Here is a 22,820-nt window from a genome sequence, read left to right on the forward strand (position 1 = left end):
ATTTAGACAGACTGACAAGCTGAGAATAAAAAGTGTTCTTATACTCTCTTCGTCATTTTTTGCTGACATATGGTTGTGTTTGCTGCATAAATCAAATGATTGTTTTTTTTATTCTAATCAAAGCTTGTTATCAATTTTAACCCTCCAGGATCCAGGCTCTACTTCAGTGGGTCCATGACTCTTCACGTGTGGCGGCCCACAAGATGAGCGGCCCTGGGGGATATGCTGGCTCCAGTGCTGGCTCTTCCTCTGCTTCGTCCAGGGAGTATGGCCTCCTCATGCCTTCCCCATCCCACCTCCACTGTGTGGCAGCCATCCTGTGGCACAGCTACGAGCTGCCTGTTGACTACGACCTGCCTGCACTGCTCAACAGAGAGCTCTTTGAGTCAGTCAAAGTCTTTTCCTAAATTGTTAAGACAACAAATACATACTTACAAGCATGCATGTAAATTAGCCCAGCTTTTGCTTGGATGACCATTATCATTCCCTGCCTGCTTACAGACTGGTAGTAAGAATAGCCTTTATTATGAAGCCTTTTTCAAGGTACTTCAAGACTGTGGTAACATTAATAATGCTAGAAGAAGTTTTTTTCCTGGTATATATAATGGTGAACTAAATGAACACAGAGGCACATACAAGCAAAACCAATCTGTATTTCCACAGGTTCTTTTTTAAGGAAAAAGGGAGTAAATTTAGTGGGATACATTTCCCATATTCTGCCATACTTATTACACATAGTTGTTTTAAATTAAGTACTACTTGTTGAATTGTGAATGCAAATATTTTGATTTTGCAACCCTTTGAGGATGAACAACATAGATTTATGATGGATAATTGATTTCATTCATTTTCATTGATTTTTCCTGCTAGGCTGCTGTACAACTGGTCTATGTCGTTGCCATGCAACATTGTGCTGAAGAAAGCTGTGGACAGTCTGCTGTGCTCCATGTGTCACATCCACCCTAGCTACTTCTCCCTGCTCATGTCCTGGATGGGGATCATCCCAGTGCCCAGTACCAGTCACTCTGAAGCCCAGCACCACCACCTTGCCATGACTGATGATGGCAAAAAACAGCACGACGCCAACTCCAATGCAGCAGGACTTACTGACGATTCCAAGCATGCCAGACCCCCCATCAATCTGTCAGAGTCCCAGTTAACCACACTGGCAACTGCTTCCCAGTCTCCAGGAGCCATAGAGCAACTGCTGGACTCAGGCCTACCCTCGCTGTTGGTTCGCAGCCTTGCCCAGTTCTGTGTTGGTCTCTTGGCCAGTGCCGACCTGCCTCTGCCTGCCGCTCAGGCCGAGAGACGTCACCACCATCACCACTACCACTCATCCTCGTCATTTTTGCACAGTCGGCCGCCTCTGGCTGCAGAGTTGGCTGCTCCGGTGCTGCGCTTCCTGACTGAAGTAGGCAACAGTCATGCCATGAAAGACTGGTTAGGAGGACCAGAGGTCAATCCACTGTGGACAGCACTGCTCTTCCTGTTGTGCCATTCAAGTTCCAGTGCCAGCGCAGGCTGTCAGCCTCTGGGCTCTAGATCTACAGCAGGTCCCACTCCATCCCAGCCTCAGCCTCCTGGGTCACGCTACTCCCTGGCATCTCCTGGGCAGGCAGGAGGACTGACCACCCAGCAGAGGACAGCTCTGGAAAACGCCACTGTGGCCTTCTTTCTTCAGTGTATCTCCTGCCACCCAAACAACCAGCGGCTCATGGCACAGGTCAGCTCTTCCATTCCACTGTGTTGGGAAAAGTAAATAAATAAAAAATAAAAATTTATGTTGTACTAGGTCGCATAGTATGTGACTATTTTAATTGACACTATTACGCATATTTAGAAAATGTGCAAGATACTTTTTTAAAGATGTATCAATGATCGTGGCATCAATGACAAACTATTTTGATTTGGATATATTCACTGGTTTCTATATTGATTTGAAGACTCTATATTCTGGCTGCAGGTCCTCTGCGAGCTCTTCCAGTCAGCACCCCAGCGAGGCAACGTGCCGGTGTCTGGAAACATCTCAGGCTTCATTAGAAGGCTTTTTCTGCAGCTCATGTTGGAGGATGAGAAGGTCACAGTATTCCTACAGTCTCCCTGTCCGGTGAGTCACTTCCTCTGTTGCTGAACATCTGCTTCCTCTCTGTTCCTGCTGGGAGAGAAAATTCAGCCTGATGGTGCCACTTAAGTGGTGGCTGGCAATTCTGTCTTATTTTCTTTTCCTTTACAAACCATTTTCCTGAGAGAGTTGCATCAAATTAATAACAGTAAGTCACTTTTTACCTGAACAAAGAATCTATCATTTTAAAAAAATCATATCTGTACTTTTTTACCTTTTTTGCAACCAAACTTTGGTCCTGTGTAGTATTAATGTAGTTCTATCACATCTAGAAATTATTTGGTCCTGCTTTAAAAGGTTGAGTGCCACAGATCTAGCTAAATATAGCTTTAGAGCTTTTTGGGTAATTTTGGCTGTAGATTAAAAAAAGAAAAGAAAGATGTTATATTACTCCATTGTTTATAATTTTATAATTTAGCAATTTTTTTGCACTTTTCAGTGGCTCTACTATTACATTGAGTGGTAGTAGTGATGTTTCATGTGGGATCATCCCAGACTTGCTGTATTGGTTTCCATACAAAAGCCCAAAAGCCATTACAAGCTGTAACTTGTAATGAAAACAGGCTCAGACAGGGTGAAAACCTCGAAGTCAAGACAGTACAAATATCTACCAATGAAAAAAAATCAGCAAGAGAACTCTATTGTGAAGTATGCAAACAGCACTAGTATCGTCTGCTGCATTACACAGAGGTACCCAGAGAACAATCTACTGCTCAATGTCAGCAAAACCAAGGAGCTGATTGTTTGTTGTTTTAGAAAAAAGGAGGCAAAGACACACACCCCTGTGTACATCAGTGGAGCTAAGTCAGAGCAAGTGAACAGTTTTAGGTTTCTCAGAACTCACCTCTCAGAGAACTTGTCATGGTCACATTTTCCACCCTGGTAAAAAAAACCTTTTTAAAAAGGCACAGAAAAGGCTCTCCTTCCTAAGAAAACTTAATATGATTCTGGTAAAATTTTACAGGGGAGCAATAGAAAGCATCCTGACTAGAAACATCACACACTGGCATGGTTCCGCCCAGGACAGGAAGGTTCTGGAGTGGGTGATTAAAACCACCCAGAACATCATTGGCACCCATTTCCAGAGCATCACTGATATGGGTGAAGTGAGATGTCTGCACAGAGCCCAAAGATACTTAAAGACAACACCCACCCCAGCCACAGTCTGTTCACCCTGCTGCCATCTGACAAAAGATACAGAAGTATCCACTGCCGTACTACCAGACAACAGAGCAGCTTCATTCATCAGACTGTGAGACTCTTTTTATGGGGGCGGTGTAGCATTAAAAGACTTGTAAACCGTTGCATTTTATAGAGTTACTTTGTGCCTCTTAAAACCACTAAATGTAATATTATTACAGCCAGTGAAAATATGAAAAATTTGCTAATTTAAAAAAATATGTGAACGATGAAGGAGTAATATAACATCTTTACATTTTTTATATGTATGCAATGAATATGAACACTTTAACATATAAACGTTTCAAGAAAATTAAAATAATCCTTCATGGGAAAATCTACAGTCAGATTAGAGCAAAAGGTTTGGATCAATTTTTGAAATTGAATTTCTGAAAATGACATTCTTTGTTCTGGTAAAAAAAAAAAAGAGAGAGAGACTTTGATTGCTGTAACCATTCAGCAACAACAATTTAAATGATTATGCTGCCAAGTTTCCTTAAGGTCTCCTGGATGTTCAGGACAAATTTCATCCCAAACTTTCCAGGCCTGCAGCCTCCATTTGATCTGTGTGCCATAGGCAGTCAAAAGAGGTGTTAAGTCATTTTAAAGGAGTTTTGAATGACTGACACAGTGGCGAGATGTCCCATCCATCTCTGTTACAGAAGGCATTTAAGATGCACACCTTTATAGTGCATAGCAATTGTGGGCTTCCTGTACAAATTACTGTAGAATTTGTGCCAGGCATTACACACATGAAAAGTCCACTACAGCTGTCTCTGCTGACATTGCGTGTACTACCACTAAGTGTAGCTAATGGATAAGACGGTGTATCTCACCACCTTGTTTCTCTTGCAGTAGCTTCTGGACACCCCCACATTTCCCATGAAACACCTGGCTTAGAATCTTTGATGTGTCCAGTCCAGCTTTATTTAGTTTTGCCAACACAGTGTCTGTTAGGGTCTGTGCATCACTTTTATCAACTGTTGCTACAGTTAGCAGGGTCTGTAACCTAATTGACAAATCCAATAACAATCAATATATTTTTCACACCCAGTGGGGTCACAGGTTCCATCTACTTTCAAAGTATAATAGGAGTCGCCTATTTCCTTTCATTTTGAATGTTGTGACAGGTATAAGGGGCGTTGCGAGGGATTGTTTTCACAGTTGTTTTCAGTCAATTCAGGGTCCTTTTTAATAGTACAGTCCACTCAGGAGAGGAAAGCCCACTCCGCCCCTCTGACATGTTATCAAAAGCCTCTATTTTCTCTCAAAAAGGCAGGTGGTTTTCTGCCAAATGCACACTAACAGACCCAACAAACATACACACACGCACACCAAGTGGTTTTTCTTACTTTGTGGGGACTTTTACTGACACACACACACACATGAACTGGCTCTGTCTTTTTGGGGACTTTTACTTATGAATCTTATAATTCTTCTGTATATTTTTGGGTGGGTTTAATCACCCGCACCATTGCCAGTTATGTCAGTGCATGCTCCCGGGGCACTCCAGAAATGTTCTACTATTTTTATAAAACGGTAATACAGAACTGTTTTGTCCTTTTGTTATTTTCAGTTATACAAAGGGCGCATCAATGCCACCAGCCACATGATCCAGCATCCCATGTATGGAGCAGGCCACAAGTACCGCACTCTCCATCTGCCCATCTCCACCACATTGGCTGAAGTCCTGGACCGTGTGTCAGGTATGTTTCAGTACAAAAAACTTGAACCCTCCATAAGAATCAGCTGCCAAACACAACATGACATAACAAGAGTTGGATTAGTTCTCCTAGCAGTGTGAATATGTACTGTAAACCTTACAGCTAATAGAAAAATCAGCTTCTTGTGCAACACACCTTGTAGGAAGGAGCAGTAATTCTATCCGCAACAGAGTCATGTCATACATCTCTGTTGTAACAAAAGGCGTCATTCACCGATCATTTTTAATCTCCTCTATTTTTCCATTTTTTGACATTATGTCAATGACATCTATGTACTTTATTGCAGAGATGTCTACTGAATATAGCATGCTAGCCCCAGCCTGTCCTGTTTCCTTATACTACTTTCTAATGCAAGAAGTAACTAGAAAGCTTGCATCAGCTGCTGTCGCTCATGGTGAGCGATGTGTTCAATAATCAATGTCCAATGACCTTTTAACACTGGTTGCACAGACTTTTTCATATACATTTTTCAATTCTTTCGAATCTAATTTCTTAACAACTAACGTAAACGACTGTAAACAGGAAAAAAGGTGCAGATAAATGTTTTTCTTCATTTAAATCACAGCATACTCAACAAGAAAATACAACCTCAATTGTTCAAACAATAAAGTTACAAAGTGCTTATGTTCAAAGTGCCTGACAAATCCCTATAATATTATTGTGGTATTATAAAAACTATTAATTTAAAAATAAATTTAAACTTAGCGGTAAAACTACATACTATGGATCTGGCTCTAAAAAATATGGAGTATGAATCAAATAATGTTTAAACATACTTTACTAGAGAGAGAGAGAGAGAGAGAGAGAGAGAGAGAGAGAGAGAGAGTTCAGACATGATACAAAAACTTTCTATGCCCATGTTTCTGTGTGGTCCCATCTGCTCCTGAATGCTTAGAGAGCAGGATCTTCCTATTTGCTGCTATGTCTTGGGATTATCGCTGCACGTTCATGTGGTGACGTAGAGAGGAGGAAGGTGATCGGTAACCGTGCAATGGACAGGAAGTTTGCTAAAAGAATTTTCAGATTTTCTACAGATAAAGCACATGCCATGACGCACAGAGTTGCACTGCTTTGTCTGACAGATTCCTTTCAGAATTGCATTCACATTTCGACTGATTTTAGCTGGGATTCTGTGACACGTTTTTTTTACTCTTGATAGTGTTAATGTCGGAATAATCCAGGAATCTCTGGACAAATAACTAGTGTTTAATGTCTACAAGTAAGTAGACTTACTGGGCTGATGGTGTCCTGTGAGAGGACATATGTCACCTGAAAGACAAGTTGAGGAAAGAGGATGAACTTATTACTGGGTTCTCCACAATCGCAACATCCCAAGCTAAGCATATTGCCGTCCAAAATGCCACCAACTGCAGCTATCGCAATCGGGAGCAACACTCTGAGCTTTCTGACAACAAAACCACTGTGCCATGGTTTCCCTCCAGCTCCAAGGACCTGCCTGTGCCCAACCAAGTTTGTAGCTAAGCCTAGGTCTCTGGTGAGGTGAAAAAATTGTGCTTAGCCCTCATCTCTGCTTGGGGACTTGATTATGGAGAACCACTTTAAACCACTGGAAGCCTGGAGACACCAACCTCTCTTTCAAGCAGTCTGGCCTAATGCTAGATTACTCACCCTGGTCCTTCGCCGCTGTCCACCCTCTCAAACCTGGTTGTCTACAGATAACACACTGCCTTTGGTTGAAGAGTCACCACCGAATTTTCTGTTCTCCCATATCACCCATGCCAACAAACAAGGTGGCGGTGTTGTACTAAATATGACTCCAATTACTCCTTTATTTTGAAAGCGAACATTCATTTCTCATTTTTCAAGGTGCTTTCATTGTCTTTCTCTCCGCACCTCTCTCTTTCCATCTTTCTACATTGCTGTCTTGTATCGTTTCCCTGAAGACGACTCATATTTTCTGGACAAAATTTCAGATTTTATCTCTGATCTTGTGACCTTTGCTGACCCCATCATTATAAATGACAACTTTAATATTCACTTTAACAACACATCCAGTGCACTTAAGCGAGCCTTCACAACAATAAGTGACACGTTTGGTTTATATTCAGGCTTTCTATGAACCCACACACTGCAGTGGCAATACTATTGATCTACTTTAACACAGTGGTCTTTCTGTCACTGACCTGTCAGTCTCCTCCTCCACTCCGTAACTATCTGGTCATTCTCTAATTCAATTTAATGTTCATTTACTTATAATTTCTCAGTATCAGTGCCCTCCTCAAAAGTGCAGCGGCTGGGGATTTGCTTTTCTATCATAACTGGGCTACCTGTTGAAGGTGTGTCTTAAAGCGATGACGTGCTTGTTCCGATCCCCCCATGACTAAAACGCTCCTCTGTTCACTTAACACCATGGTTCAATGACTATATGGACACCAAAAAAAACATGCAGACAGTTAGACAATAAATGGTGCAGTACAACGTAAGAAGAAAACTGTCAGGCATCGAATTAACTACTGAAGTACAAATATGACCCCATAAAGCTAAATCAGGAATGATATTACTGGGAAGGCAGTGTCCCTCTGGTCAGATCCTCCCAACAATCCACTTTTATTCATACTGTTGTACACAAAACCATCAGTCACCTTCCAATTGATCCAACTAATTTAATCACTCTGTCCCAAATTGTCACTAGCTCTAATCCAGCCACATGTGTCCTTACCCCATCCCTGGCAACCTCTTAGGCTGCACTCACACTTGGCCCAGTTGCTCCGTACATACGTCATCACGTTGTAGTGCAGTCACAGAACAATGGAGAACAACACAGAAAACATTACTGACTTTTTGTGGCTTATTTTGTGTTGTTTGGTCATAGATGGCCCTCTCACATTCCTGGATTTCTTGATTATGCAAGGCGGCGTAAAACGCATGATTATACTTCATGTCCACGTTACGTACCCGTGCCAGGACCAAGAAAGTGGTGCTCGCACTAGCCAAACAAACTGGACTTTGGGGGTTAAACGTGCTTTGGCACGGTACGGATTGCCTAGTGTGAGGGCACCCTTACTGTAAAAGACCTGTTCACTTTCACTGTAATGGGAAACCCTCTACTTGGCATCATCAATAAATCTCTCCCTTCTGGTACTGTTCCAACTGCTCACTGTAGTTGCACCATTATTTAAAAGACCCAACCTTAATCCACAAACACTCAACAGATATTATTATAGACCAATCTCAAATGTCCTCTTCATGTCCAAACTGTCAGAAAAGGTGGTTACCAGCCAACTCACTGCCCATCTTTCCAGTAATAACCTTCTTGATGATTATAACTCCGATTTCAGACTCAAACACTCCACCGTAACTGCACTAACTCGGGTAACTAATGACCATGGACTCTGATGACTCATCCATCTTGCCGTTACTTGACTTAAGTGCCATTCTCCTACATTGCTTAGAGCAGGGCTGCCAACTTATTGCAGCCAACCATGGCCCGCAATAAGGTTTGATTTGGCCCGCCAGATGTTTCTATCAGAATAATGATTTAAAAAAAAACGTATTTAAGATGAAAAGAAATTATAATATGAATCGCTGTTTAGCTGTATTATTTTTTGGTGAGATAAAATGCTTGTTCACTAGGCCTATGCAGAATCCCTAATTATGCATTTTTTTCCTAATCTGAGCATGGCAGGCAGAGTGAAACTTGGTCAGTCAATTAGGGGAATTTACTAGTATGTAAGCCCCAAGAGGCAAGTGAAAAGATTTATTGATTAAAGAACTTTGAGAGATTATCCTGGCAAAACATTTTTTCACCTGTTAAACCATAAACACAGTTTCATCGAGACTTAGAAAATGGATCACTAGAATTTTTTTCTCACTTGCCTCTCTGGGCTTTCCTACAGTACCATTTTATAACTCTAACAGTACAACACAACAAAAGTTGTTGCTAAAACAAAGTGCTTGCTTTTGGCCCATGGTCCACCATTATCTTTCGGTTTTGGCCCTCCCAAGAGAAAAAGTTTGGCCACCCCTGGTCTAGAGAGTCTTATTGGTCTCAAGGGGTTGGCATATTATGTCATCCTGCTCTAAGGTCAGATTCTGTGTTCCACAGGGTTCAGTACTCTTACTATTCTGTGTGTTTGCTGCCCTTGGATCACATTTTCAACTAACATAACATAATGTACCATTGCTATGGGGATGACACACAAATGTATCTTCCTGTAACTGCCAATGATTCCTCCCAGCTGGTTGAACTAGAGACTTGTTTATCAGAGGTCCATCACTGGATGTGTAAGAATGCCCTGCATCGCTATGCCCATAGGGGCACTGAAAGGCTGCTTGTTGGTTCAGATAGATCCACCTCACTCTCCACTAATTTCTCCATTAACTTTGACAGCTGCACAATTTCTGAGACCCATACAATTAAAACCTGGGAATAGTATTCGATCAGTCGCAATCATAAGTTTGAACATATATCATCTCCACTTCACACGAGCTGATTTTTAACTCTTCCTCCTAACCTATAAAGCCTTAAATGGACTTTCATATATCATCAGCCTTCAGTTGTGAGCGTGTGAGACATATCATCAACTGCCTGTAGATCTATTACTGCGACTACGACTTTCATCTAAAAAATCTATTTTTTAAGATTTTTAATTACTTATTTTTTCACATAACATTGATTAACAAATAAATCCTGGTGATGTCACAAGACAAGACAAAGAATATATCACTCATTTCATTTCCTGCTCTCTTTTATTCATCCAAACAGACACTCCCAGCATTACAGCCAAGCTGATCAATGAGCAGAAGGAGGACAAGGAAAAGAAGAATCATGAGGAGAAGGAAAAGATGAAATCAGACAGTGGCTTCCAGGACAACTACAGTGTTGTTGTGGCCTCAGGTACTTGAATCCATTCAATCCAATCATATTGAAAAGAGAATTGTGTGGATTGGTTACTCAAAAATAGGAAAAATAGGAAGCCCTAAAATTATAGTGAGTGCTATTCGGAAGTGAGTGCAAGTGGTGCTTTTCAAAGGAAAGTAAGTATTTCAAAACAAGCTGTTTTTTGTTTTGTTTGTTTTTTCAAAAGTTAAGAACAGCGTAGATGGATGATATACTCAAGTCCTAAACCATCACGTGTCAGGCATGTTATTTCTTCTGTTTTTCTCGTGATAACTAGTCATTTTTTTTTGTTGTTGTTTTTTTGAGATCATAAGTTATTTATGTCATTATCATGGATAGGGTTGGGCAGACAACCGACAGCCATCGACTACTAATCTCTGTCCATCGTAACGATTTAAAAGGTTCCCCACCAGAGAGCGTAATTAAGTTTCATGTGTCCTCAGAGTTGTTGTTGTTTGTGATATGTGGGGAGAGGAAACAAGAAGTATGTTGCTGCTCAGTGCACTAACATTACGTCTCCTTGTCCTGTTTATTATATTCTTATTAAAAAAGCTCAGTTAGGAGAACCCAAGACACTCGGTTAAATTGGTGGCAGCAGTGTTTCTTTTTTTCCACGGGCCGCTGTTTCTCTCAGTCATGCTGTTTTTATACACAGTTTTCTAAGCTTAGCTTCCTTGGCTAGTCAGCCAGCTTATGCATATGAGGCTGAACAAAGCTAAGTTATGGACATGTGGTGCAGAGACGAGGACACTTTCAAACCTGGCACAGGGATGTATATCCGTGGTAGCGGGAGATAGTTTCCTCTGCAGGGTGAGACAGTTGGAGATTCATGTCAGAGCAACGGTGGGAAACAGCGGCGCCTACAGTGGTGAGCTAACACGACAACACTGAGGGGACACGCTGCCTCAAATTCGTAAACAACGATGTCATCGTATATCACGATGTTTCACTGTAGATATCGCCATATGGAGATTCATGAATGTTCAGCTCATGGTTTAACCAAAAGACGCCACTGGTATGAAATGAAAGTTTAATACTGATCAGAAAAGTATTGGGTTTTGTTGTGATGTTAAGAAAGCCTGTTATGATCATGTTTCAGTTGATGTAGTATGAAATGATCAGTAATCATGTGTAGCAGCATATCATATCGGTTTGGCTTGGTTAATTTATGGCCGTTATAAATATACAGTCATGGTCAAAAGTCTACATTCTTGTAAAGAGCATGTACTGTATAACAGCAGTTTTGAGTTCCAATGATTTCTACAACTCTCATTTATCTGTGATGGAATGAGTGGAACCCATACTACAGGTCAGGATAGTCAAGAGTCAACCAAAAACCTCTGTCTGAAAAAGTCTGCAATGAATTAGAAGCTGCTGGAAGACAGGTGTCAGTGTCAACAGTCAAGTGTGTTTTGCATCAACATGAGCTGAGAGGCTGCAGTACAAGAAAGAAGCCCTTGCTCCAGACACAGCACCTTAAAGCTTGACTGAAGTTTGCTGCTGATCACGTGGACAAAGAAAAAACCTTCTGGAGGAAAACTCTGTGGTCACAGGAAACAAAAATGGAGTTGTTTGGCCACAATGAGCAGCAATATGTTGTGGTGGTAGTATTATGCTGTGGGGCTGTTTTGCTGCCAGTGGAACTGGTGCTCTAAAGAAATCTCCAAATTCTTCAGGAAAACCTAAAATCATCAGTCAGAAGATTGGGTCTTGGGTGCAGTTGGGTGTTCCAACAGGACAATGATCCCAAATACACATCAAAAGTGGTAAAGGAATGCATCAATCAGGCTAGAATTGAGGTTTTGGAATGGCCTTCACAAAGTCCAGTCTTGAACTCATCAAGTGGACTGTGCTGAAGAAACAAGTCTTTGCCAGGAAGCCAACAAATTTAGTCCTCTTCACAGAATCCACCGATTCTGTCAAGAGGAGTGGTTAAAAATTCAGCCAGAGGACTACCAGAAGCTTGTGGATGGTTGTCAAAAGCATCTAATTGAGTTGAAAATGGCCAAGAGACATTTAACCAAATATTAGAATTACTGTATGTATATTTTTGAGCAAGCAGATTTCGTCACATTTTCAGAAGACCTAGAATAAATTAATTACTGAACCAAACTTCATGAATGTTTTTTGTGACAAAGTAGTTTGTGTTCCACTCACTCCATCACAGAAACATGAGAGCTGTAGAAATCAATGGAACTAAAGACTGCCATGATATACATGTTCTTTAGTGTATCTACACTTTGGACCACGACTGTAACTATTATAAGCTCTGTTATAAGTGACTGTTAGGAGTGCTCATATTGTTGCGGCATACACGATGATTGTTATGAGTTATATTTATGTTATTGTTTAAGCATAATGCAGCAAACCGTTAGATAGTTCCATAACATTTTCTTCCTATATTGATTAAGCATAATTACAGACATGCTGTAATTATTCATATCCAAAGAAATGACACTGTATTGACATGTACACTTGTAACAGTTTTTTCTTTGGTTCTCTTTAAAGGTTATCAAAATAGGGTTATCAATATAACTAACTCTACTAATTCTAATCCTCTCAATTAAAAACAAAACTGGACTATAAAGAAGAAATCGAAAAAGTGGATGGATTGAAACTGAAAGCGGATTCAGATAAATAAAAGAAAAGGGCAGTGAGTTGTCCCATGTGTCCTTTAAGGTTAACCTGACTGTTTTCAAGTTTGGGCAGGAGCTGAGCAAAACCATGTATAACTTGACAGTTGATAACCACATGTGACATGAAGACAAAAGGATTAAAGGCCTGATAAAAAGTCAGAAGATAGCTGTCAACGTAGAGGGGAATCTTCTGGGGAATGATAGGGGAAGCTTTTGGGAAAAAAGTAAGCAACTCAAGCAGGAAAGGACCTTGGCTACAAATTAACCAACTTGTGTATCTGAAATACACAAATATACTTTTCATTGGCTGCAGCTTCAGTTTGATTTCGAGAGGCCAAGATTGTGATGTAATTTCGATCGATATCCGACTCGCAATTGAGCTCATTACACCCCTACTGTTACATACAACACTGCTGGAGACATGTTCAGTTTGCTAGAAAACAGAAATGGAAATAAGTCTATAATAGCTTTGGAGATAAAGAACAGAAGAAAATACCTGTCTTAAGCGCAAATCAGACATGAAAGGTTTTTGACTTAATACAGATGGTGGAGAAAGCTGTGCTGGGACGTCACAGAATTTGGGACCAACAAGGTCCCATCAAGAACCCACTGGTAATTAAGTCCATAGAGGGCAAGCTACCTGACACTGTAAAGGACTGCATTGTCTTCATGGTTAACCCCAGCCATGATGACACTAGACAACCATTTTGATGGTCTCCAGAAGTTCTTGAAGAAATCCTGGAAAAACTAGAGCAGCTGAGAAAGAAATGAGAGACACAGAAAGATGGGGAATATGTGTGTCTGTGGAGATAAAAAGCATAATCAGAACATTTTCATTCGCAAGCAATTCAAGGAACTGAAGCTGCTTGAAAAGTTGAATGCTGTAAAGAAGCTGGGAGCATGTAAAAGGTGCTTAGGATGCCACGAAGAGGATGACGGATGTAGAGACACCTGCAGGAACAGAGTTGTTCGCTATGGTTTAAATAATATAGCCAAAATTCACAGGGTCGTTGAACCCAAGCAATTGCAGAAATTCTAACCAGAAAATTTGCTGCAAGATTTAAAAAGACCAGAGAGAGCATTGAGCTACTTGTCAGCCACCCAGAAGATAGACTCATCCAACAAAGAGTGAAGATCGTTGGGGACCTTGTCTTGTGGCATAGCCTGCTGGGAAAAACTGATCTCTTTGAGGAAGTGGACATGGCAGCACAGAAGTCTGAAACACACTTTGTTCGCTCCAAGAGAACGGCCACAGTGAAGTATGAGGAAATCGTTGACGAGAAATTCAGGCTTAGACGAAAAGGACAAAGATTTTTTATTTATTTATTTTTTTTAATCTGTCTTTCTATTGAGACTGTTTTTCATTGGGCTCTGGAAATTTGCAAGTTGAAGCTTGAAATGGCTTGGTTTGTTGCATATACAGTGTCTATAAAAAGTGGATGTTTTCCCCTTTTATAAATGCAATCATGGTCTTTTTTGACCAAAAATTTACAAAAACAAACAGATTTTTACAAAGCAATGTTAATTAATTAAAATATATAATGTAAAAAAAGTGATTGCATAAGTATTCACCCCCTTTAAAATGACTGACATAATTCAACAGAGGACCAGCCAATTGGTGCAAGTAGTCTCACAATTAGTGAAATAGAGATCACTTGAGTGCAGTGAATGTGTCTCAAGTGATTGTAGTATAAAGACACTTGTGTCTGGAAGTTCCAGTCACTGTTAATCAGTATTCCTGGCTACAATTACACCATGGAGACAAAAGAATGCTCCAAGGAACTCTGCGAAAAGGTTATTGAAAAGTATAAGTCAGGGGATGGATACAAAAACATTTCCAAGTCACTAAACTTCCCCCAGGTTTCAGTTAAATCCATCATTAAGAAATGAAAGCCACTGTTGAAGAAAGCTCATTAAATCTCAACTAGAGTTTACCTAAAGGCATGTGGGAGACTCCAAGGTCAACTGGAAGAAGGTTCTTTGGTCTGATGAGACCAAAATGGAGTTTTTTGGCCATCAGACTAGACGGCATGTTTGGCAGACACCAAACACTGCACATCACTGCAAACACACCATGCTTCTCAGCAGCAGGCCCTGGAGGGCTTGTAAAGGTAGAGGGTAAAATGAATGCAGCAAAATACAGAGAAACCCTGGAGGACAACCTGATTCAGTCTGCAAGAGACTCTTAAGACCATTGTCATTTATGTTGCATTTGTCATTGTGTAATAATGACATTAATAACTTGATCTCAAGAAAACAAATAAAATGCAATTTTATCACAGACAAAAGGAGGAAATATATGCATGAAATATATGTGTGTATATGTATGTATGTATGTGTGTATATATATATATATATATATATATATATATATATATATATATATATATATATATATATATATATATATATATATATATAATCTGAATATGTATAATATATATACAGTTTAAGCCACTAATTAAATTTAATCTGGTGGTATATACAGCCATGAACAGCAAATTAATGAAGACTTAAACAGACGATTTATAGTGAATATGAACACCATTATTATTGATTAGCCTTGCTTGCTTAATTTAGTAGGTAATTATGCTATATCCACTGGAAACAACTATAATTGTTTCACCAGTAGACTCCTGGGAAACAGGCCTGTGATGTTAACATTTAGTTTTCTCTCTGCCATCAGGTTTGAAGTCCCAGTCCAAGAGAGCTCTTTCAACCCCTCCCCGGCCTCCCTCAAGGAGGGGTCGCGTGTTGAGTGACAAGTTAACTGCTTCATCTGGTGTGGATCCTTCAGCTAAAACAATCAGTGTGCCTGTCTTCCACCTATACCACAAGCTGCTTCCAGGTACTGCATATACGAGTACAACGTTAACATGCCCACTCAAACCGACTGTAGGACATCAAGGTGTTTGAGTCCAATGCTCAAACCAAGTATCCACAGTTCATGCATTAGTCACATGAAGTTTTGCGTTTGCACTGTCCTTTCCTCCAGGTCAACCCCTCCCACCTGAGATGACTTTGGCCCAGTTACTGACACTCCTGTACGACCGCAAGCTGCCACAGGGCTACCAGTCAATTAACCTGACAGTCAAACTTGGATCCAAGGTCATCTCTGACCCCGGCCTTTCCAAGACAGACTCCTTCAAGAGGCTACGCACTGAGAAAGGTACCAAAAACATGCAGCTCTACAGTAATTGAGAAGGAACCTTTAAATAATATTCCAGTTAGCAAATGTAATGCACATAATACACATAGTTCTAGTCTGTTTCTCATTCACACTGACTTATTATTAGTGGAACAAGAAGAGTCAACATTAAGTCATATGGACTGATGGGTTGCTTTATGACTGTCAACCTGCATCATCTGCATCAAATCTGCTATTTCAGTCAAGTAAAGTCAAGTCAAACCTATTTATATTGCACATTTCATATGACAGGCATCAACTGAATGTGCCTTATAATAAAAATAAAATCTGTACACAACAAAATTGTATAAAATAAAAACATATAAATGGAAGATATGTCATATATTAAAAAACATATAAGATAAAAACATAAAATAAAACGTATACAATGAGAAGGTGACACAATGAAAAGGAATCCGATAAAAACAGGTATTATTGTTGTTGTTATAAGGGATGATGATGATGATGATGATGGTGACGATAAAAAAGATCTTTAGAATATGTCACAGACATGAAGAGAATACACACAACAGATGAAGGGCAGTTTTCTTCCTGTGCACTCTTCTTTTATCCCTCCCTCCCACTTTGACATCATCCCTGTTTGTCCCTCGCTTACCTGATCTCTGTGCCCTGCTTGTCATTTCTGCTAGAAGCTACATAAGCTACATAAATAGCTACATAAATATCTGACATAACCGTCACTGCTGGAGAATGTGTGGAATAAAATGAATGACATCTCTGGTTCTTCTGCATAGAATTTGATCCTTTTTAAAATTGTCCATTGTCAGTTTGACAAGAAGTTTAGTACTAAATCCATGGAGTAATCTATTAAAGTGCCACCCACACTGCCAGTTAGTGTTTATTAAGAGAAGTAGCTTGAATATCAATATCATTGGAATAGCAACTCCATATCCTGTCATACTTAACAGATTCATTTTTAAATGAATGCACTGCAGAATATAAGGCTTTTCCTTCCTTTTTCCTTTTGTTTTGCTTCTGAAAAAAATGAGTGTTGTCTGCTCAAATGGACTCACTTCGTGTCTGGAATACACTAGTTTTGACAACACTACCTTTCCCTGAGAAATTATCCCAAAAAACGTTCAAAGTGACACATTTCCTTTAAATTCACTTCTGAGGCACTGAACCCCAATATGCTCCCAGTGGCTCTTCCATCTGTGTGCAAGTGCCTATGAATGGTGATCGCTCCTGATGAGCAGGTGGTGCCTTGCATTGTAGTCTCTGCCCAAGTGTATGATTGTATGTGTGAATGAGTGAATGCTGACCTATGTTGTAAAGCGCTTGGGAAATTGGTAAGACTAGAAAAGCACTATATAAATACAATCCATTTACCTTTCAAAGAACCAGTGGCATCAGTATGCCTTGCTTAAAACAAGTGCTTGTCTGTGCCTGAAATGCCATGCCCCCATTGGAGGTGTGGAAATGTCTCAATTATAAGATGCATCTGGTATGTCGTCTCATGCCGTCTCATGCGGACATGGAAGATTCTGCATTGATGCAGAGACAGAGCATAATGGAGAGTCTGCAGCTTATGCTGATTGGTTACTGTCCGGCCTAAGCTGGACAATTAAGTTACGTCGCAATGTTGCTCCCATGCTTTGAATTGTGGGCGGACATTAGGCTAATGTTACTTATGTAGGAGGTATGTTGGAGGGAGGCAGAGATCATCTGCGAGTGATTTAAAAAAAAAAAAAAAAGAAAATAGTATTTTTAAACGGACACGTTGGACCTTATGAACTTGCTGGGAAGCACGAACTGGATGAGACCTACGCTGAGCGTGACTTCTGCCTCACAGCAATTACTAATGATGTTAACCATTTTCACCTGAAGCTAACGTCTGTAACCATAAATGATAACTGTTACAGCAAGCCCAGCTAATCAGCCAAGATCTGAGGAGGTGCTGTCAACTTTGCCATCCAACTCTGAGAGAGGCGTGTGCAGCAGAGTCAAAAAATGCCTTATCTTTAAAGCTACCATGTGAAAAAAATATTATTGTAGAGCAATGTCTACTGGAGGAGATAAATTCAAAATGGATGACTTCCTGTTGGGTTTAGGTCGTTGCACCAAGACACAAATTTTTAGATCAAGATAAAATGCCAATTCCCAGTGAATTTTGTACATGTAGTTGAAACTTCTTGCAAGGGCTGCTCTTGAGGGTGCGATATTGAGCCATATTTGCCAGACCCACGCCATAATAACTAGTGCAAAGACAATAGGATTCTTGCAGCAGTTGGTGCTTGGGCCCTTATAATTTTATCTACAAATACAATCGGTAGCTTGAACCTGCAATACCTAGGATCGTTCTGGCCCTGTCACCCTTGGTGATCAGGCCCGAATAATATTATTATTAATAATAATAATCTCTACAAAACAGAAGGTTGTTGCACCTTCAGTGCAACCTTTGGGCCCTGGCACCTAGGTGCTTGGGTCATACATATTAAATACTTAATTCAGACAGTATCACCAACAGTGAAAAGTGGGATGAGGGTGAGGTAAACTACTTATATAAAGGCTTGGAATAATCACTTCATCTGTATTTCAAAATAAATAGGTATTATCAACCCATGACCTGATTGACTTAATTTGGTTTTATAATGGAGCCCCACTGAAACTCACAAACACAAAACACATACTGCTGTAATCAGCCCAGTTTATGCTTATGCTTTCCATTGAAGCAAATAAACACCCACTAGAGCATATATCACATAAGCAACTTGCTCCTTATAGCTTTAAATTGCACCTCATGATGACCAAATTTAGACCAAAAATAAATAACAAACCAAACTAAATCAAACAGTGAAAGAAGAATGTTCTCATTTAATTAATTGATTCTCCTCACAGTTGACTTCTGGTAAGATACAGTGCTAACAAGTGTCCCAGATGCCAGACAATGCATGAACATACAACAGGTCCTCTCTTTGCTCTCCTTGCAGTGGATCACTGTGACATGCTGAACAGTTGTCCTGAAGACGAACCAATGACACCAAGTGAAGAATGTCTGGATGTCACCACTGATGAGTCCCTGCTGGAGACCAACCACATCCAATCACCGCTGCAGGTCTTTGCAGGCATGGGCGGTCTGGCCCTCATCGCAGAGAGGCTGCCCCTGCTCTACCCTGATGTCATTCAGCAGGTGAAACTTAAAGCCTGCTACAGACACAGGCGTATGCATAGATAAACAAAGTACCATCAAAGTAGGGAAGTTGGGCTAAAATCTTCACCTAGCATGTTAATTAGAATTTTATAAAACAGAAATTTAATTTGAAAACAAAACAATGACGATGAATTGCACTGCCATTTATTGTGCATTGAAAATGTATGTAACATTTTTGCATTAAAATGTCCAAAATGACTGGACCTTTGTCATATATTTTGTTGAGTTCTGTACTTGAATTATCCCAAATGTTACCAACAATGTTTAAAACCCAGAGAAATCCACAATTTTTTTAACCGGCATTTTCATTTGGTCTCCTGTTGCTATAACTTTGCGGAGAGAATCTGATGTTACTGCGAGTGTCACATCAGAAGGTCCAAAGGCAACTTTGGACCTTTGGACCTGCCTTTCCCCACACAACACTCGACAAACATATTTTGTTTTGATTGAGAGATTGTGCATCTGCCAGAAGACTATCTCCTTGATTAAATGAGGATGAAACTGGTGCCTTTACTTTGAATATAAAATGTTTTTCAGGGCCAGTCTTAGATGAAGGTAAATAGTTTTGTATATTTCATTCAATGTATGTAGAGAAATCAACAAATTTCTCTTTTCCCTCAGGCTTGAATTTGCCACAGCGTGACCCCGCAGTGTCCTGCTCTCCTAAATTCACCCATCAGTATTGTCTCACATTCACCACTCATCTTTGCTGAAGTTCCCTCTTTTGTCCCACTGGTTGTTTACAGGTCAGTGCCCCAGTGGTGCCCTCTGCCACACAGGAAAAGCCCAAAGACAGTGACCAGTTCGAGTGGGTGACGATAGAGCAGTCAGGCGAGCTGGTATACGAGGCGCCAGAGTCCATCGCCGCCGAGCCACCACCCATCAACAAACAGCAGTCGCAGTCGTCCTCCTCATCATCGGCCTCAGTGCAGACCATGTCACCCATTCCTGCCCATTCACTGGCAGCTTTCGGCCTGTTCCTACGCCTGCCAGGGTACGCGGAGGTGCTGCTAAAGGAGAGGAAGCATGCCCAGTGTCTACTGCGCTTGGTGCTGGGTGTCACAGACGATGGAGAAGGCAGTAAGTATGAAAGCAACACACAGCTGCCAACACTGACTCTATCCCCTTTCACACTGCCTTTTCAAGGCGGGAATCTTGCACCGATATTCCAACTCACTGTCTGTATGAAAGTTACAGAGGCAGAATGGGGGGACAGTTTCATTCAGCCTCTGATCTGTCCCCGGCAGCGAGAGCCAGGCTGCTCCTGCAGCTGAATTGTGGTCATTATGTGACACGTTTATGAGCAAAAAACTTTAACTCACAATGTCTTTGTCGACTTCCACTATTGTGTTGTTGTAGTTACTGTCTCTTGAAACTTATATAGAAAAGAATCAAATTTAAAGAGGAAAAGTCACAGCGATGGTCAGCCCTCTTGACCGAGTCTTCAGTGACCTTTTCCCAGGAAAACAGCATCCCTCTCCAGGAGTGAGAGCCAGAAATGGAAATGGAAATTATGAGATGTAATTTAGAGCAAAAAAACTTCCACGATGTATGATGGGTCAGGATCTCAATCACAACACATTATAGCAGCATCCATATGATTATTAACATTTGGTGGTGAATACATTTTTAGATTAACAAGTGGAAACATGTTTAAAAAAAACACACGGATCTCAACGTTATGATGTGTACTGCAACGCCTCTTTTGGTTTTGCAGCGCCACCATGCTGTATGAAATGACACACTTGAGCAGCTTCATGCTGCTGCTGCTTGGTTCAGTGTGAACAAACGAGCCTTCATTGTGGCGATAATGCAGAGTCTCTGTGTGAAAAGGGCTTTTCACTGTGGTCACACTGTGTGCATGTAGCAAAAAATAGGGGTTTCAACACTCTCAGAGTTCTCTGTATTCTCTGTTGTGTTTCTTGTGTCTGACTCTGTTATCACATATTAATCATGTCTTTCTACTTTGAGATCTACTTAGAAAGAGATGATGTTGTCTGATATGTATCTTATATGAACATTTCTTTCTGATACCAAGTTTGTTAGTGACTGATATCAGAGTCTTTGCCCATCTTGTTTAGTGAAAATGGGTCAATTAGCACATCAGGCCACTGCTGGAGAGGTACATATGAAATAGAAATAGTGTCATTATTTACCCAATGGGTATTTCCTCTAACTATAACAGTTTTTCCTTTAAATTATCTGTGAATGTTAATGTAAAATCAGTACTGCTTTTTAACAAGGTGAAATTTGTAAATGCTAATTATTACATGTGTACTAAGAAAACGATGTGTCTGTTCAATGGTCCCTGGGTGCTGTACGTTGGCTGCCCACTGCTCCTTCAAATGCAGAGATCCAGTTTCATTATGTTCGGATTGTATGATATGTAATGAAAATAGAGATTCTTCTTCTTCTAAAGCATATAAATTCCTCTGAAACCTGAACCTAAACAAAACGCTCTCAGTCCCTCTGATTCAGTTGTCTGATTTGGAATCCTCTTAGGTCATATCCTGCAGTCGCCATCAGCCAATGTGCTACCCACACTGCCATTCCACGTCCTGCGAGCATTGTTCAGCAGTACTCCTCTGACCACCGATGACGGTGTGCTGCTACGCCGCATGGCTCTGGAGATTGGTGCCATCCACCTCATCCTTGCCTGCCTGTCAGCTCTGAGCCACCATGCCCCCCGCAACCCCCACGCCAGCACCAGTGTGTCTGAGGTATGGCCCACAACACACACTTACACAGTTATAATGATATTCATAAGAGTTTTAGTACACCACCATTGTACCCTAACATTCGACTCGGTCTGAAATAAGACTTGCCAGACTGACCTTAGACAAATAGTGTGATTGTTAAGCCTGAATGATAAATGCCAAGTGGAGCCTTGGAGAGAAACAGGCGAGTGTCAGAAACATGTCATTTGTAATACTGACACCTTCGCGGCGAGAAGCAATGGAAAATGAACTGAAACTGACTGAGAAGACTTCTATTGAACCATCTGCAGGTCCTCAACAGCACTTGGCTGAAGAAATCGCAAAGTATATTGAACTCAAAAAAACTTAAAAAAACAAAGAAGTTAAACTATAGGTGACTGTGGCAGGACGAGGTGCCAATTATTGCTACCAATATCTAGTCGAATATTATTGCAAAGAACAGGGTTTAGGTATGAAAGATGCCAAAAAAGAAAGATAGAAATAAAGACCATCTTGTGATGCGATTGCACCAGCTGCATCACGCATCATCATGACGTTCTGACCTGGGAATACTCTGTAGTTATTTCTACAATATTACATGAGTACTCAGCAGAGGTCGATAGATCATTTTATAAAATATTGTGGTCAGCAGGACTTTGCTCCGATAGTGGCTGATGGTTGTGCAGCATTTAGGAGTCGGGCAGGGATTTACGCTTTGCATGAAGGCTCCATACACACTGGCAAGGTAATGTCATCGTGTGACTAAGATAATTAGTATTTAAATAAAACTAATAATAACTAATGACTTCATATAAGAGAGCCTTATTGGTAATTTATTTAAGAGAGAGCTTTATTGGGAATTTATTTAAGGGTGTTGGTTATAGTATGGTATTACTAATGCATTACACTGAAGATAACTGCTGCTCCACCTAAAATATGCCATCTCTGTTTCACTAGTGTAATGCTGGTTACTCATAGCATAAACTACAAACTTGATGGTTAAGTGAAACCCCTTTAAACTGGCAGTGGCATGACTGCATTGCATGTTCAGAATCGGCATGAGCAATTTAATTCTCCGATGTGAAGCAGAATCAAAATCCAAAAAAAAGAGAGCAGAAGAACAGTAACTTCCATTGTGCCAGTCTCTGGTACTCACATATGTTGTCCTTTAATATCTTGATTGTTAAATGTCAAACGGAGTCCGTTTTACTAGGACACAGACAGAGTCACTAGTTTAACG

The 22,820-nt window shown here is 40.6% G+C and overlaps 1 protein-coding gene across 1 annotated transcript in view; it reads left to right on the top strand.

Annotated features, from left to right (window-relative positions):
- The window catches only part of birc6 (baculoviral IAP repeat containing 6), a 123,704-nt gene that overhangs the window by 85,400 nt on the left and 15,484 nt on the right, over window positions 1-22,820 (top strand). The window contains exons 53-62 of the mRNA XM_073482378.1: window positions 149-385; window positions 871-1,726; window positions 1,967-2,110; window positions 4,881-5,010; window positions 9,755-9,886; window positions 15,212-15,373; window positions 15,521-15,694; window positions 18,664-18,863; window positions 19,631-19,964; window positions 21,387-21,604. Coding sequence (XP_073338479.1) covers window positions 149-385; window positions 871-1,726; window positions 1,967-2,110; window positions 4,881-5,010; window positions 9,755-9,886; window positions 15,212-15,373; window positions 15,521-15,694; window positions 18,664-18,863; window positions 19,631-19,964; window positions 21,387-21,604 — 2,587 coding nt within the window. The remainder of the gene's footprint in view (window positions 1-148; window positions 386-870; window positions 1,727-1,966; window positions 2,111-4,880; window positions 5,011-9,754; window positions 9,887-15,211; window positions 15,374-15,520; window positions 15,695-18,663; window positions 18,864-19,630; window positions 19,965-21,386; window positions 21,605-22,820) is intronic.

Source organism: Pagrus major, chromosome 15 (assembly GCF_040436345.1).
Source record: "Pagrus major chromosome 15, Pma_NU_1.0".
NCBI classification, from domain to species: domain Eukaryota; kingdom Metazoa; phylum Chordata; class Actinopteri; order Spariformes; family Sparidae; genus Pagrus; species Pagrus major.